At 42.9% G+C, this 17,811-nt stretch overlaps 1 protein-coding gene across 2 annotated transcripts in view; it reads left to right on the top strand.

The window, feature by feature from the left end:
• LOC310900068 (V(D)J recombination-activating protein 1) overlaps positions 1 to 17,811 on the top strand; it is a 112,910-nt gene that overhangs the window by 26,926 nt on the left and 68,173 nt on the right. Inside the window, exons 7-10 of one of the 2 annotated variants that reach the window (XM_083837382.1) lie at positions 279 to 518; positions 10,924 to 11,203; positions 12,634 to 12,714; positions 16,245 to 16,293. In XM_083837382.1, coding sequence (XP_083693508.1) covers positions 11,034 to 11,203; positions 12,634 to 12,714; positions 16,245 to 16,293 — 300 coding nt within the window. In that variant the 5' untranslated portion in view covers positions 279 to 518; positions 10,924 to 11,033. The remainder of the gene's footprint in view (positions 1 to 278; positions 519 to 10,923; positions 11,204 to 12,633; positions 12,715 to 16,244; positions 16,294 to 17,811) is intronic. The other variant, XM_083837383.1, reaches the window with a different exon arrangement.

Raw genomic sequence — 17,811 nt, 5'->3', positions numbered from 1 at the left:
GGGGTAAAGTCCTGTCCTCTGACCCCTGTGAAGAACTTTGTGAGTGCTTTGGCAACAAAAAATGACCTAGAGCTGAAAATATGTACAGTAAGATATGCCAGCTATTTTGCAGCCATGTGAAAGATGTTAGGTTCGAGAATACGATCTGTGGCAGTAACCCAAATCTAATGCCATTGCTGTGTTGGTAAGTAGAGAACTGTGATGCAAAAGCACTTTGCTTTCTTTTTTTGCTCATTAGATTCAATTTCTTTTATTAATGCTATTTGTATGTCTCACAGCCAGGAGAGACCACTATGATTGACTGACTTGTCACACAGGGTGCAGAGCGCTCAAGGATTCCCGCAGCAGGTCTGCGACTTTTTGTTCAGCTGTAACGTGCAGGAGAATCATCACCTTAAAAGTGCAACCAAATCACTAAACTGAAGGATGTAAATACAATTATTTTGTGTTCCAAAACACAAGAAAAAGCAGACTTAACAGCCCATGTAAATGAAAATTTCACAGTAATCCAAGACAAGGTATGCTCATGATACGCAGTTCATAGTCAACATATGGCATTGTTGCTAAGATTTTAGTGCCATGCACTTTGATAACGTAGTGGAGGGAGGAAAACGCTTGGGCTTGAGTCAAAAATCAGCTGCTTTTTGTGAAGCAGCAGGTAAAGCTTGGGAGAAACCTTTCTAGAGGTGGATTATTCTGTATTTGTCTATAATGGGGCTGTTCTGAATCTCTGATTGAAATAGCTGTCCGGTCAGGTATGGCACGTTGCACTGATGGGACTGCAGTGCCGAAGGTGGGCAGGGGAGTTCAAGCACACAAGCCCGTATTGAAATCTTTTTTTTCTATGTCAGTTTAGTAGTGTTTCCTTCTCGTAGTTTTACAGCAGACTTCAGGTGACAGTTTAGCTGTGTATCACATTTGTCTTCAGCCTTCAAGATAAAATTCTCTGTAATTATTTTCATGCAGTATGTTTATGGACTGTTTGATGTCAGCTCAGACTCTGATAAGACTTCCAAGGTTCACTTTTAAAGCTCAGCTGGAGCACAGGTAGCATCTACCGACTCCTCAGTTCCTTCTGGAAGAATTTCCAGCAATGAAAGACACAGAATAGGTGAGACAGATGGCATTTTATTTGAGAAATAAATAGATGTAGCTTCCATTCTTCTGGAAAGAATGGAGGGATGGGACTTGAATAGATCATCAAAGGCTTAGATATAGCAGGCAAATACGCTCTGGAAGGGTATCTTTTAAAACTCATTTTCTAGGCATCTGTAGTTTTTGTGTTCTTTATTTCCCCCCATTTCTCTCTCTCTCTCTCTCTCTCTCTCTTTCTGTAATGTATGGCCTTTTGTATCCACTGTTTCTGCTGATGTGAATTCAAGCATAAATATACATTGACTAACTATGTTCTGGGTTCCAGGGCTTATTCAGTAGGGCGTAACAACCCATTCTTACTCCGTGAGATAGGGCTAAGTGTAACTCAGAGGAAGGAAGATTGTGCTGAAGATTTTTGCAAAAGCCGTGTGATACAAGACCTGGCTGAGGGTGGGCTATAATGTGAAATCAGGCTACTTGACTGCCGTGTTTTGTAGTCCTAGGGTTAAAAATATGGGGTGTACTTCTGTTTCTAATAACAACAGTAGGAACTCTGGAAAAAAAAAAAAGAAAAAAAAAGGAAAAAGCATGAAGTGCAAGAAAGCACGGGGAAGATAGATTGTCATTCTACTAGCAGCATAGACAGTTCCTAAAGTAATTGCAGTTGCTGATGTTTTGTTTGGTCTTAAAGAGGTGTATCTTGCCAGCTTCCTGATTAACATTCCTAGAAAATTAAACATGCCATTACATTTAGACTGATACAACTTTTTGCTTCCCCTGAGAACCTGTGTTCTCCCCTCCGCCTCATCTTTTCAAAATGAGTGACCTTCTGCTTGGTGTCTTTAGGAAAGCATTGCTGTGGCTCTCCTTTGTCTGTTCTCCTCTAGTAACTTTATGAATTACTGAATTTTGCTGCGTTTGACCAAAGAAGGAAAAGTCTAAAAGGATAATGTTCCTCTGAGCTTTGTGAAAGTGTTTTTAGAGCCTGTGCTGAAGGAAGGGCTCCGGGGAGGGTTATCCCCTCCTGCACATGTGAAACCCAGGAGGGAGCGTGATGTGGGAGATCAGGCCTGTTTTAGTTCTGCTGCTCATGTAACTGGTGAATATGAACAGTTTATTTGTTGAACAGCTACATTTTTCATTCCCACAACAGCCCAAAGCTTCTCCATATGGTGAGCAAAACTGCTATAGTCTCTACAGACTGCCAATGTACTTTGTAGTTTGTTTTGAAATAGTTAATACAAGTATTTCCTGATTTTTGCAGCAGATGCTACTGGGGAGTTATTGGAAACAGGTTGAAGCTGCTAAAAGTTAATTTCTAGGTTTGAAAACACATTTGTCAATTCAATCTTAAAGCCTTTTCTACAGCAAAAAGCCTGATAGCTTGCTCATACTGTTGTCATTCAAGTGATACATTCCTGGCCTGCTGTGCTCCAGGAGGGATGCACTTACTAGTGCATCCACCAAATGCTATTCCCGACAGTGGAAGGAAATAACTATTTATGTGTGTGTCATCCTTTTTTCCTGGTATAAATGTTTTCATGCTGTTGCTTGTTCCAGTGTAGCTGTGCTCATTAAAAGTCATTCTGGTAATCAGCAGAGTTTAAGGCTTCTAGGCCTAGCAATAAAACAGGCCATTGAACTTGCAGGCAGCTTTGGGGACTGAGCAACTTGGAGTACTATTTTCCTATTAAATCGGTTATGTTTTTTAGAGTGTAATAGCATGAGTAATATATATAGTATAGAACTGGAGAAAAAACAATGGTGAATTTAACTCTTGTGTTGGAAGCTGGCTACATCGTTATGGGTGAAGCTCTGCAGAGGGATGCAGATAACCTTTCCGTTGATCAGGAAATGGTGATACATCTCCATTTGTTCCCTCTTATCCCTTCCTCCTCTCTTGTGGATGTGGTTCTTATTTAACGAAACACATGAGTGGATTTTTTCAGTCCCAATTCAGTCCATCAGTTTTATCATTCTGAAACTGCTACATTTCTGCTTCTTGCCTTCCCTAGCTAGGTCTTTGGCATGGTTGTTACTTCCACGGGGAGTACAATAGTTTTCAACCAGATTAAGTCACTTGTTCATGCATCTAATTCAAATTTGTATCTAACTTCACACTGATCAGCTAAGTGATTCTTATGAGGTGTTCTTTTCTATTTTCCACCCAAGCATTTCAAAGCGTTTTATGAATATGTGGAGCCTTTTAACAGCCTTAACAATTTTCTCCATTTCCGAATGTGAGTTCAAAGAATTAACTAAGGTTTCTAAGATAATACAGAAAACCTGTGATAGAGAACTAAGTACCTTTGTTGTCCTAAATGCTACTCCTATGTTATAAGATGCTTCTTTTTCTGTAAGTTCTTTCCTATGACTTGATCTCTTTAGTTCACGTTATACTGGCTTGTTCTGTGCCAGTCCTGTTTTCATATATATTTTTGTAAGAAATTGTACTATCGTTTGTATAGATTTGAATTTGTTTTATTTCTAACAGTCCATCAACTCTAAAGGGGCTGCAATGGTCTCTGAATTACAGAGGAGCTTCTCAGACTGTGGTGGGCTCTAAGCAAAGGTTTTTCCCCCTCCTCTTCTCATATATTTCCTTCACTCTAACCAGAGTTTCACTTTGAGTTTCAGGTTTGCTTTAACCTCAAGAACTCAAAGCACAACTAAGTGGAAACCACGGAGTTTCTTTTCAAATGCTACATGGCTCTGGTACCAAAGCCAAGTTAGAGAGGTCTTTCTGTTAGGGAATTTGTTTGGGATATGTAATGAAAAACGGCATGATGTGGCTCCAGTTGGAGGAAGGAAATACGCAGAAGGAGGCAGGGACCCTGGGCTCATTTGTGAGAGGTGGGTGTGTAATAGGAGGATAGGGAAAGGGAGATCTTGTTTTGGGCAGTTAAAGAGTAGCAACAAAATTGCGGCTACATGGGTACATACCAGAGGTCAACAAACTATTGGGAGGGGTGTATTCCCATATTCTGCAGTTGCCACTTTTATTTATTTTTTTTTAACATACTTTATCTCCATACTTAAAATCTATCAGGGTTAATTAAGGATAGGTGAGCACAGTAGAACACCTCCAGACTCTTTATAGGGCACCAAGTTGCTGCCTTCATGGTGGGTGGCCCAGCAGAAAAAAAAAAATAAATTAAAAATTGACACCTTTTGGTATAGAGCCAGCTGCAGAAAGAAGAGGTAGATCAGGTGATTCCTCGTTCTTTACAACAGTGTGGAATCCTTTGAAAAGTTTCATTAAAGGAGCTTAGAGGTATATGTTTTTTTGGTGAATAGGATCCTGGCTTGGGAGGTGGAAGACCTGGGTGAGTCATTTCACTGGCTTTGCAGCTTCATTTCCTCAGCCAGAAAATGGAGATAATGATTTTTACTCTCCTTATTAATAATCCTCCTAGAGCTCTCGATGAAAGGAGCGTTTTGCAGGGCTGAGTGACCCATCCACCCGGGGCTGAGCCTGCCTGGGCTGCCTCGGGGCTTTCCCATGGCGCGGCGTGGGGCGGGCAGGCATCCCCGCGGCGCTTGGCACTGCGCGCACTGGGGCCAGCCGGGGCTGCGAGGCCGTGCGCTGGGGCTGCAGGTAGTGCGCTTTGGCTGGCTGAGGTCCTGCCTTTGCCAGCTGGCGTGGAGTGTGCTCCGAGAGCTTGAGGAACCGACCGGTGCTCCCTGCGGGACAGCAGCTCGGGCACAGCCCGGTGAGATGCTGGTGGAGCACTTGGCTTCTTCCCGCCCCGAGTGTGCCTGCGGTCTGCGATCCTCGATCACAGCTTAACGACAGAGTTTCTGCTTGGTGAAGTTCTGAGCTGGGCTTGGCACTGGGATCTCAGAAACAGGTAGCATTAACATATGGGTGGAAAAAAGCTGTCTTCTAAAGGCTGTAACTGGAGTCAGTCCTGCTGACGAGATTGCCATACCTGAAGGCTGGCCTTGCACCCTTCCATTTACCTCTCTGAACTGGGAATGTCTCTTAGCAGGGGCTGTGCTCCCACTGCTGGCATGAGCACATCTGACGATACTTTGCTGCGTATGTGAGGGGCTGCTAATATGACAAATTATCCACACTTTGCCTTGTTGTTTTGGAATTGATCCAAAACACGAACGCCAACATTTAGATTCTTATTGCTTTTGATGGGCTGTGGGTTAAGCACTAACATTTTCATGAATCAGATTTCCAAAGGCGTAAAGGCATGCTGAGGATGTAGGAAAGACTGTGCCTTGAGACTGGGACCCAGCCTGCCTTCAAACAAATTTTTAGACTCTTAGTAACCTCTGACACATATAAGATACATCTTCTGATCAGTGCTGTCCAGAAGGAAATTTGTTAGTTATGGAGTAAATCTTGATTTGATCATCTCTCTTTCTGAAAAGCAAGACTTTTTTTTTTTTTTAAATTAAGAATCTGAGCAACTGGGGGCTCTAAGAGGAACCAAATGTGTTGCAGATTTAACGGTAGCAAATGCTGTCTGTTTTCTTAGTTCTTAGTTTCTAAGTTCATGCATGTGTGTGTGTAGTTGTGACGAATTAAAAGCCTTGAAGTTACAGGTTGTGCCCTGCTTTTCCACTTCTCACTATGGCTGTGTAACAAATAAATGAGGGATTTTTGTCAGAAGTAATGTTGTCCTGAGATGTTGTCAGTTGAACTGAAAAAAGGATTTTGCCAATCACATAGTTTGTTAAGGATTTGTGGGGCTGGAGGGAGAAGCAGCTAATAAGAATCTAGATACTCTTCTGTGTATTTTTGTGTCTGAAGTGGGGTGAAACTGCTCATGATGGATCTTTAGGTCTAATATGGGCAGATTTTTCTTAAAATTATGCTTCTTCCATGCCCAAAGTCATTACAAAAAATTCTGGCACATGTTGCAGTATCCAGACTCATAGGCCATCAATGTCGCAATTGCACAAAGCGTATAAAGGAGAAGAAAATGGGCGAACCTCTACCTTTCTTCATGAAGGGGGCGAGTTTTCTACCATTAAAAAAATTCAAATGGCACGACATCACTTATACCCGGATAACCCCTCATCCTTTGTTGCGGTATTTCAGGAGATCTGGGAAATGCTTCTTTGGATGAATAGAGCCTCCTGTAATTCCCCCCTCTCCCCTTCCCTCCCTTGCCATCTGGTTTCGACCTGCGGCTTTTTGGTGTGAATGTGAAGTAGCATTGGTGCAAGTTACCCTCTAAGAAAAAGAAGAGTTGTAGTTCTTGCTGTCCCATCACTTCCATTAGCGGCTGTTGCTCTAAGAACTGCAGAGAAGGCATCAAAGGAAATTTAAAATGGCCTGTTCCTTTGTTAAGTCTTGGTTACCAGGGGCTTTTGGTTCTTTGGCCCAGGATTACCAAGAAGATTCATAATTTGGAGGAAGCGCTGCCAACCTATTCTTTGGGTTATACTTTTTTTTGGTTAGAGAGAGAACTAGGTGTATTGCCTGATCTTGCTTTTCCTCCAGACAGACACTGGTGTTTTGGTCTGTTGGAAGGAAAAAGTCTTTTCATTAAACTTTTTAAAAATGATTTCTCTGTTTGTTTTCATGGCTAGCAGGAAACAAATTACAAAAATTCCTAGTTTGATGACTAATGTTTTTATATATGTCTATATCTATCTGTGTGAGTGTGTGTGTTGGAAAAAGATTTGTCTCCTTGTTTGATTCCTCTATTGAAAGATTCAAATTAATTCTCAAAGTGTTTACTCAGATGTGATGAATTAAAAGTGGATAAAATTACATTGTTGTCAGATTGCCTCATAGTCCTGCTCTCTCCCTCAGTTTTGAACACTGACATCCAGCTCTGAGTTATTTGCTCACTCCAAGACCTGGGTTTTACACAGTTGACATCTGCCTTGTTAGAGATCTAGCGGGTTTTGATAGCTGAGTTTTGAGCTGACAATCACAGATAAGTGAAAAAGAGACCAGGGGTAGGACAGCTGGAAGAGAAGGAAGAGCAATACATCTTTCTCTGATTTACGACAAACTCCTTGCCAAAAAAGACTTTCAGGATCATTGAGTGAGAGGAGGAGAGTGGGGAATCCCTTATCAGCTGGCAAGCAGTCTGAAATGCCCTGATGCCACCTGAAGTGCTGCCCCAGCAGCTGGGGCATGTGGCAGTGAGAGGTTATCTTGGTACGTTTGTGTCTCTTACACAGTCGCTGCACTTTTGTCTCCAGGTTTTTGTGCCTTTTATAATCAGTGGTGAGAGGTAGTGCTGCTTGGTGGCTACAACAACTGGCATCCTGGTGTCTCCTTTCTCACAGTGGAAGTGATCCTGGTGTCTCCCTTCTCTCTTCTTCTTCTTTAATAATTGCATCTCTAAAGCTTTTTCTAGTTCTGTGGTAGATAAATAGTAGGACCGTGATTATTAGATGCAGGTTTTATTTTATAATCTTCTAAACCACTTTAATCTTGGGAAGAGGAGATGTGAGGGAGTTTGGACTGAAGGCCTCTAGGAGAACAATAACCGTTTCTGAATATTTTTGCATAATTCTTTGAGAGTTTTCAGGGCAAACTGGAGAGGACAATTTTTCCTTGATGTACTTAGCACTTTGCCCAATAATGTTCATTCCCACTAGATGAAATAGCCCAAATACCACAAGAGCTTATTGCTAACCTGCATTAATGCTTCACTTGCCACAAGGCAAGTTTTCTCTCAGCAAAAAGGAAGAAAAAACCCAACAAACTATTGAATGCACAACACGGACGTTACCAACAAACTGCTAATGGAACTTCCCTGCAAAAATGAAGCAGCATTTACAAGGGTGCCTTGTTCTTGGGAAAACTTTGAGTGGAAACTAGTTGCTGAGAAAGGAAAATCTGGTCTGATGGAAGCGTGGGCGGGCGATGGAGTACTTCTGCAGCGATTGCAGAGAAGCTACTTGAGGCTGGGGTCTGGTTCGGGGGCTTTGTTGTATGTTCAGATGCCTGCAAAATGCAAACATGTTGTGCCAAAAGTCTGTTTTCTAGTAAGCACTCTCTTACCTCTGGCTTTAGGAAGTTCTGAAAATAGTTCAGGCAGGCTCTGGGCATGGGGAGAGGACAGTTCTTCTCACAGACCTTGGCATTTCAGTTCTGGTAACAGGACTGTCAGTTATATTTGGATACCATTTGGCTAGCTGGCATCCAGAGGAACAGTTTACTATGCCTGCTATCTAACAGTTGCCATTTTAGGTAAGATAGATTTGTATCTTTGAATCCTGAAGAAATTAAATTCAGACTTTGGATCTGGCCTAATGCTGAAGATTTTTTCTTACATTCCTGATGAGAAACTGAAATAAAGCTGACTTGACAGTAACACGGGATTGCAAACTGCGAGGCTGGGAGAAAAATGGGGAAGAGGGACGTCTTATCTGCTCCTCACAGACAAGAGCTTGTTATTATCTGTCCGGGTGACTTTAGCAGAGGTTAAGGAAAACAACGTGTATGTTTCCGTGAGCAGAGGCAAGCACGTTCCCTTGGTAAGAAGTGTTCAGGAAATTTGTCGGGGGGCCCCGTGTTTTGCTGTTGTGGAGTCAGTCTCGTAAATCCATAGACCAAGCTCAGGAGAGACCTTCGTGATGGCATTGTTTCACCTCTGCACAGATGTGCCAAAGAATTTCCTGTGCAGAAGTTAAATATCTGTATGTTTAGGCACGAGGTCTGTTCTCCTGATTTACACTTCTGAATTTAAACTTGCAACCTTGCAACTTAGTCTAACTGAAATTAATAGAAAGGCAGCTTTATAAAATGCTTTCATTGCTGGGGATAAGGGTGCTTGTATGCAGTTACAGCCTCTGGAGTAGTGAGAGGAGGATTGAGGGCTAACACAGGCATCTTAACCACTGCTTTCTAGCCCTGCTAAATGTCTATGCCTGGTCTAAAGTAACAAATATCTTACTATACAGCTCTGAAAATATATATGCTGTTTTCCCTGTATAAAAAATGATTGAAATAGAAATTTTACTGCACTGCTGGGAGAAGTCAGCTGCCACTCTTTCAGCTCTTCACGCTGTCAGCTTTGGGACTTCAAGATGACAAATACTGGCACGATTACTTGTTTTGCAACAGAAGCATCCCTTACAGTGACTCTTTGCCTCCCAGTCACCTCTTGGTGAGTTATGAGAGAAGTCTGCCCTCGGCTCTCCAAGGTGCTGTAGCTTTTTTCCTCTGACAATTTCTGATGTGGTTAGAATTGCCAATAGAGACATTGCTAGCAGATTGAAAATGTGTAGGCAATGTGAAATGAACTGAATATTATTTCAAAATGCACACAGAAGGCGGTGCTGATTTAGTTGTATTATTTTATATTTGTTCTTAGTCTGTAGACGTTATGGTGGGTTTCTTGTTGCTGTTGTTTGTTTTTCTAATTGGAAGAGAGCATCCACCAAGTCTGCAGCTTGCTGCCCTTTCAAGCAACACCTGTCAGGGCTCTGTTTTCTTCATGAAAGTCTGTCTGGGCTTTGTCATCTTGTGAGACAGCAAAGAGTTGTCTAAACTTCTACCCAAACCGTAGTCAGCTTGTGGGGGATAACAAGTGTATTTATTTCTTGAATAATACCAAGAACAACAGTACCTCACGTTCCAGCGCCTAACAAGTGAGGTGTTTGCTCTCTGTTTTCTCCTGTAACATCCCCAGCGGCGGGGCCTGTGGTGGCCGTGGCCAGGCTGAGGGCTTGCTCGGGCTTCACAGCGGGTGATCAGAACCAACGAGGCGATGTGGAGGCAGGGGTGGTGAGGTGAGCTCAGCACAGCATGGGGCTGGCCTGGCCACGTGGGAAGAAAGCTGTTCTTTTACATGTAAAACGGTTGATTACAGTTTGTGGAGTGCAAAAAAAATTTCTGAAGCTGAGCACTAGCTAAATTAGAAGCACTATGCAGATACACAACATGCCTTTAGCTGATCGTATCTCTTTTCCCCCCTGTGCTGAAGATGTAGTGGAAAAGAGAAGATTTTGCTTTACATCTTCCATGTGCAGTTCAGTTACACAACTCTTTTTCTGTCTCTCTCTTTTCTCCCACATCTTCATTCTTCAAACTGCCAGCTGCATCTACTGCTTGTATTCGTCTGAAGTGGGAAGATTTTGAAGTGCAGAAGCTTTGCCAGAGTTTTTGTGTGGTTTTTATCCAAGTTCATTCTAACTTGTTCTGTTTCTGTGGTTTACTTGGGGCTACGTATTCATCTATATGGAGATGATGATCAGAGGGGAAAGTACGGGTATTTCGTATTTGGCCAGCAACTACTTCTCGTTTTATAGAGAACTAAACAAACAAAACAGTCCTGCTTACCCTCAAAATATCTGGTTGTCAGACCTCTTTCACAGAAGCTCCTTGCGGTATCTTTTGGTAAAGGACTGATAATGAGTGGGTTTTATTCCCTTGCACAACCCTTCTCAAAAACCATAGTGTTTGTCTTTTCATCTTTTCTTCTGTCGTTCATCTTTTGTCCCTTTCTTCTTTCTGATGACATAGATTTCTTTCTCTCCAGTTTCTCTAGTTTTATACTGGCCAAACGGCTGATTGTATTTAAAGGTATTTGTAAAGTGCCTCTGGCTGAAGAGTTTAGGCACCTCTGCTAATAGAAGTGGGAAGAGAGACCACGCTTGTTTTTCTGGCTGGCTATGTTGGGTTGTTCTTTAAGGGGCAAGATGGGAAAGGGAGCTGCTGTTGAGGAGCTCCTGAAGATTTGCCCAAGTCTGCTGTTAGGATATTTTCACTCCTCCCTTTTCTGTCTTGCTCTTTTCCTTTCTCTTCACTTCGCAGGACTGCTTCAATTCTTGCAGTGCAAGTCCATGTCACAACCTGACGTGGTGGTGAACTGCTAGTCTGAGGCTGATTCTTTGTGTTAGTTGCAGGCTGAGTCCTTGGATTTGACGACTTGTTGATGCCAGTGAGATTCACACTTGGACCTTCAAGAGGAGAGACTTTCTAACAGCCCTGCTCCATTCCACCTGACCCTATGACTGGGGGGTTCACCATAGCTCCATCCTTTGCTCTCCAGTTCCACAAGATGGGTTCGTTCAGAAGGCCACGACCTCGCTTCATGAGCTCCCCTGTCCTCAGTGACCTGCCACGTTTCCAGGCAGCCCGGCAGGCTCTGCAGCTCAGCTCCAACTCGGCGTGGAACAGGTGAGCAGCACCCGCTCATGACAAGCCCTCTCTGTGCAGCAGCCCCTCCGTAGTGACTGTGCGTGGCTGGTCTTTGTACTTCAGAACATTTATGGCCAAGCTTATTTGTTTATAAGCATGCATGAGTTTCTGACATGCCCAAGCTTTGACAGCATTTAAAACCTCTGTAGAGGTGACAAGTTAGACCTAGTAGCTTTTAGTCAGCCTTGGTTTTGGCCAGTGTTTTTCGGAGGTATTGTCTTGAAGTAAAACAGAATTGCTCTGTGTTAACAGTTCCTTTTTTTTCGTTACCTTTTAGGCGAGCACATTGTTATTAATGTAACAGAGGTCAGTTTCTTAATGCAAAGCAGGAATTTACTTGCATATTATGAAGCTTTTATTACAGTCCAGTTCTTCCGGGCAGGTACTAAGCTTGTGGCTTCTACTTCTGCCAGCATTTCATACAGACAGTCCAATCCTGTCTGCAGTGCATGTCATGCAGCAATGGCCACTGGAGAAATGATGTGTAGGGTGAAGCGTGAGATGTCCTGAGCTGATCTAATGGCCTGCTGTTACCAAAGGTGGATGTTCTCAGCTTTCCCTCTGCTACTTTGCAGCAGCTCTGTGCTCTGCAGAGCCCTTTCTCTTGCTGACCTAACTCAGCTTAATAATGTTGCACAGAAGAAGCCCAGCAAAAGCACCACATAGTTGGTGACCTGAGGTCAGTGAAGCGTACAAGTGCCATAATTTGCTCACAAAAGGAAAGGCCTATCAAGAGAATGACACCTCCTCTTGTTGGGTGTGGCAAGTTTTGAGACCTGGCAAGCCATCCTGTATACTGTCACTTCATCACTTCCTTTGCACCGATCAGAGAAGTATTAGTTAGAAGATCCTCCAACAGCTGTTGCCACACCTTACAAGCATTAGCAGGGCTTAAAATTGTGTCTGACTGAAGTGATGCTGGCTGCAGAATGTGCTCCAGCACAGCCAGGATCCTGCCAAATGCTGCAGGCCGGGTGGCTGTGGCTCAGCTAGTCCTGCCAGCATTGCTGGATAATGCAGTGTGATGTGCTTGGCAAATATTGACAAAAATCTATGTCTTCTCGTAGCCACTAGCCTGCAGCACCTAGCAGAGATCTCCTAAATGTTCATTTTGAAGATATGTTTTGTGTGAACATGTTCTTTGTGAACGGTGTCCCTATAATGACTTTCCCTTGCTTACCGTAGGCACAGTTTAAGGTTGGTTCTGCTCTGTCTCCCGTGAGAGATGTAGGTAAATAAGAGTGATGATTTCCAGGGGAGAAAAAGTGGAAGTATTTAAGTGCAATTAACCTCTCCACCTCGTTATAACCACTCAGCTTTTGGCGGCTAGCTCACGTTGCTCTCTGTGTTAAATCATACTGGCAGCTATTATTTATGGATATTGTACTGTCTCATTTCTTTTTTGGCAGCGTTCAAACAGCAGTGATAAATGTGTTCAAAGGGGGAGGCTTGCAGAACAACGAACTTTACACCCTCAATGAAAATATCAGGTAGGTTGCTGAGATGTATGGAAGATGGATTTTTGTTGCTGCTTGTTCAGTATTTGCTTGGTTTTGTTTCCTACAGAACTGTAGTTAGAGGACATTGCTGGGAGGAATAGGGGTGGGAGCAAAGTTAGGCACAGCTTGAGAGTTTTGAGCTATCTTCCCTCTTTTTTGCCATTGGGTGGTGTGAACAGCATGGGGCTTTTGGGTGATGTTTCTCTGGCTTATGTGGATGCGTAGCTTTGACAAGTAGAGGGTATGTATTGACTTGGATTGTAAGGGTCTTGCCCCTTCCTAGGGAGTTTTCCTGTTCCGTCTTTTTTTCCCCCACATTTTTATCAGGACATTCATAATGGTAGTAGCAAGTGTTTTTTGTTTTTTTTTTTTTTTTTCTCTAAAGCCAGATTTCTCAGAACCACGGAGCATTTAAAAAGAAAGTAAAACACAGCATTTCATATAAAATCTTAATCTTCATATGATGATTGCCGAGCGAGACCTGAAAATACGAACCCTAAAGATTAAAAAACTAGAATTCTAACAAACAGTTTCTAAGACTGACGATAAAAGTATCATTTTTTATTTTAGGCAGCTCTCATGGTTATCTGTGGTTTCATTCTGATTGTTTGGAAACTTTACTTAGCAATAGACAGGATTGTAGAGCAGATAAAGAGCAATCTATTCTTGTGCTGGTTCCAAGTGGTGCTCAGAGGAATATTGACAGAGGTCGTGAGTGTAGTCCGTCCTTCCTGTCTCTTTCCCACTACATCCATACTCATCCATCATGAATGTTGTCATCTAGGTCTCAACTTCCACGTTTGTATGCTTGCCCTATCCCTATTGCATTTTAGCTGTGTGCCAAGTTAAAGTTTAAGTGTCTATTAGGGCCAAGCACTTACTCAGCAGCAAACTACCCCTTTCCCTACTTTCAACATAAATGCAGCTTGCAGGGCATGAGACTCTGTCCTACTTGACCTGGTCCCAAAGGTGAAAGCTTTCTAAAATTCCTTTTGACAGCTGAGTAAGGGCAGTGTCTTGTGCCCTTACTTAGCAGTATTTAAGTGTGTTCAAAGCAGAAGTCCTCAAGTTAGATTTAAGTACTTGCAGCAGTCTAAATTCTCCATGGGATGAAGATTTCTGTATGTGAAAGGAAAAACAAATGTCGTAAGGCTTTGGAAACACCCTAACCCACAGCCCACTGGCAGACATGGGGACTGGCTTTGGGTTTTGTGGCTCATCTCCCAGGCTGCTGCCCGCTGCGGTGGCTGCAGCCTGCTTTCCCACCCTGGTGCAAGCAGGTGCTCCTTCCCAGCCTCGTGGGGAGGAGGTATGCCGGAGAGAAATAGCTCGTTGGCTGGGCTTGGTCCCTGTGGTTGGACCTTGCTGTGTCTGTGTTGGTCGCTGAAGTCAGTCTGCACTGTCAAGAGCTGGGTGAAGAGCAGGAAGTTCTTTGTGAAATGTGAGTGCTTTGCGAGCACTTCTGGTGGTGGGACGGGAAATTGGGTTTTCCACACACAGGCACTCACAGGCTGCACTTGGAAGCACTCACCTTGAAATACATGATTGATGTTCCTACAGGTGCTCTGCGCACTGCTTACGTCTCAAAATGTCATTCTCTAAATAGGCTGCATACACATCCAAGTAGCTTATTAGTCCCACACTAAGGAGCAACGGACGTGCATCTGCATGCATGTTTGTGCGCACAGCTGCAGCTTCGCACCTGTGGTTCTTGATATAGCTCCCAACAAAATGTCGGTGCTGGGCGTGCAAGGTGAGCTGCTAGCCTGACACTGGGCAAGGAGCCAAACCTGTCAGCCTGCTCTTTTGTGCCATTAGATTGAGCTGCTGCGTCTTCCTCCTTTGTATTCCTCTACTCGGATCATTAGTGGAAGTTAGCAAATGCAGTACTTTAGTAGTCACAGACTCTGCACAGTGCTTAATTGCTTGACAGTGGAACACAGGAGGGTTTTCAAGTCATAATGACAGGCCCAGAGACGAGCAGGTGGTAACATTTTGCTTTGGATCGCTGCCACAAAGTTTTTATCTTGCTGTGATTTGATATCATCTCACTGGATACTTTTTTTTTTTTTTTTTCTCCACTGCTCTGAAAGCTGGTTGTGACAGCAAGAGGAAATGTCAGAAATGCCATCAGGACATGGGATTTCAGGAACGAAGGGGTGACCTTGCCATGGTTAGGGGGAGACTCCCCCAGGTTCTCTCTGGAGCACAAGCCTATGGTTGCAGGTGCAGATGATCTTCCTGAGGGAGCCAAAGTCCTGCCAGGGTCTGCGAATTAGCTGATCAAAAGCCCTCAGGAGTCTGCTGAAGCCAGTAGAAGAGAGTCTCACAAACAGGCCCTCAAAGATTTATCTGGTTTATCCATCTCATAGAGATAGAAATGTGCTTTAGGATGGGTGGGGTGAATATAACTGATCTGAGAGAGAAAGGGTAGAGGTATGTTTACATCTGAATAATAAAGAAGTTTTGCAAAATGTTTGAGGAGGAAGGTCAGTGTCAGGAGCTACTTTCACAAAAGGCTAGAAAAAAGAGCTGTAGTTTGTTAGTAAGACCCCAGCCCGAGAACTGGATGGTCCCTGACTCAAATACTATTTTTGAGCACTCTTGGTAATACTTCACTTTGGTGAAAAGTGAAACTCCTAAACCAGCAGAAAAAGCAATGTTTTGCAGAGGGAAATGTTGAGCACCTTTTAAATTTTAGGCAGAATTTACTGCTGCAAAATTTACCATCACAGTTACTGAAAGCTGAAAGTTGATATGCTCTGAACTTTGTGAGTTTTTTTTTTTAATGCTTCTTCTGATTTAAAACAAACCTGTTTTTCATAGCAGATTTTTGAGCTATAAATATATATAGGAATTAAAAACCTTTATCATAGACTGATTTAAAATCCAACAGTTTTTAATCAGAAATACTTGTTAGGAGTGCCTTCTGCTTGCATGTACATAAAACAGATTTTGTTAAATTTCTAGAACTCTTTTCTTGAAAATTGTGCCTTTCTTAAAAAGTATTTTTTAACGCAGTAGTCATGGGGAAGCCACAGCTTCTGCTTGCATTGTTTACTTTGTTGCTCCTCTCCTTATCTGCCCACCTTCTACTTCCAAGAGAAAAGGAAGTATTACATTGGGGAGATATGCTATTTTCAATAAAACGAAAGGTTGCTTTGTTTAAAGGAAAAACCAGAAGAAATGATGAATTTCAAACTAAATGAGAACTTGAAGTTATCATCCTAGCCTTTTGTGGATTTGGAGGTGTCAGTGGGTTTTTTTGCTTGTTCTAAATGCATGGCTTATAAATAGAAGACTTCAGGGACACGATTTCATTTCTTCATAATTTTACAACAGCTTTTGTAAGCATTAGCAGAATATATACTTAGATGTAAAAGAAATCTAAATGTGGCCAAAATGACACATTCATGTATATTCATGTATCTTTGGTATGGCTGGTAGTAAAGCGGGGATATACCTGTTAGAAACGACCAGCAATGGCTGTTACTTCATGGATGTGTTCCTTCTGTCTACAGACGGCTGCTGAAGAGTGAACTGGGATCCTTCATCACTGATTACTTTCAGGTAGTATTACACGATTTACTTGCTTACTTTAAGATTTGGTCTCTTCAGCTTTTTAGCATACAGAACTCCTTGTTACAAGCATGTAGCCTACAAGTTTCATTTCTGTTTTTCCGCAGAAGGTCCTGGAGGTCCTGAATTTTTTTAACATGGACCATATAGCCCTGAGGGTAACTGTATTTACGGGTGCATATGCTAAATTAGGAATAATCTTCCTTTACACTAAAGAAAGGTTGCTAACAGCCTGCCATGGTCAAGAAGGAATTCGCTTATTTTTTTTTTTAAGGATGGGATGCCTATTCCTAGTTTCTTTCACTCTATTTCTATAGTGTAGAGAATTTTGGAGTAGGTTTTCTGAAACAGGGGCCAGGAAAGGGGAAGAGAACAGATAAACGGCTTTCTGTTTTGGGGGGGGGGGACGGAAGGAAGTCCCTATCAGCAGGAAATCAACCTGGTTACTGTTTGCCTTTTAGTCCTATAAATATAGACGCAATCTATGAAAAAGCAAAAGATGAAGGATGAGGGAAGACCTAATCGATCACAAATCTGTTATTGCCTTTTCCTGATACTGTCCGGATAGACAGAAGTTCACGTGCAACCACATGAAAGCGTGTGTAAGATGATTTTGAGAGAATGCTGATGGCTTTCAGTATTGCAAGTTGTTCAGTTGATTAAAAAAAAGAAGAAGGAGGCTTCTGAAAACAAGAGGGATTTTTGTGTCAGTTTTATTCCCTTTGAGTAAGAGAGAGAGAATTTCAGTACTTTCTGAAGTGGCTGACACCGCTGTGTAGCGTGCCAATAGTTTAGAAAGGGGAAAAAAAAAGACTTGTGTTGTTTCCTATCAGTATTAGATTACTTGATTTAAAAAAATCCCCCCACACTGTGCTGTCAAGTGAGAAACAAACTCCTGCCCTGGGGGTAGTTACGTTTCGCTTCTTTAGGCCCTATCTGCACAAGTCATTTACTGGAAAGAGGCAGCTTCTGGTGGGACATTTCCTAGAATGGGAGCGCAGCAGAAAGGTGGTGAGCCCGTGGTACAAGCCTATAGTACAGCAGGCTGAAGTGGAAAGCTGCTGTTGCTCCAGCAAGCTTGAATACGTTTGAAATTTTGCACCTAAATATATGTGGCAATTTGAAATCTGAAAATGCTTCATCAGGCACTGAGGTACTGTGGTGTTAGGCAAGGCGTGGAGGTCTGGAATAAGCAGAAAATTTCCAGAGACAGCTTTGTGCGTCTTTAAGACTGAGCAGAGCACAGGGCCGTGCATGTTCCTGAGGGACGCAAGGTGCTGACGCACGACTGTTATCTGGTTTTGAAGATTCAGTGCATACTGGAGAAGGCCTGGGTGGCTTCCAGCACTGACCAGATGCAGCTGCATTGTGTTGCTGTGCAAGACGGGCCCAGGATGCCTGGGGACTGGACGGCTCTGAGCGCTGGGGTTTGGATGAGTTGTTCTCTTCCTTCAGCTTACAGATCTCCAGCCTGTTCTGATCATGCCAGAGCCAGTGGCGTTAACTGAT

The sequence above is a fragment of the Anser anser genome (genome assembly GCF_964211835.1).
Source record: "Anser anser genome assembly, chromosome: 5".
NCBI classification, from domain to species: Eukaryota; Metazoa; Chordata; class Aves; order Anseriformes; family Anatidae; genus Anser; species Anser anser.
The sequence above is the reverse complement of the archived record's forward strand: the minus strand, read 5'-3'. Positions and strand labels throughout refer to the sequence as shown.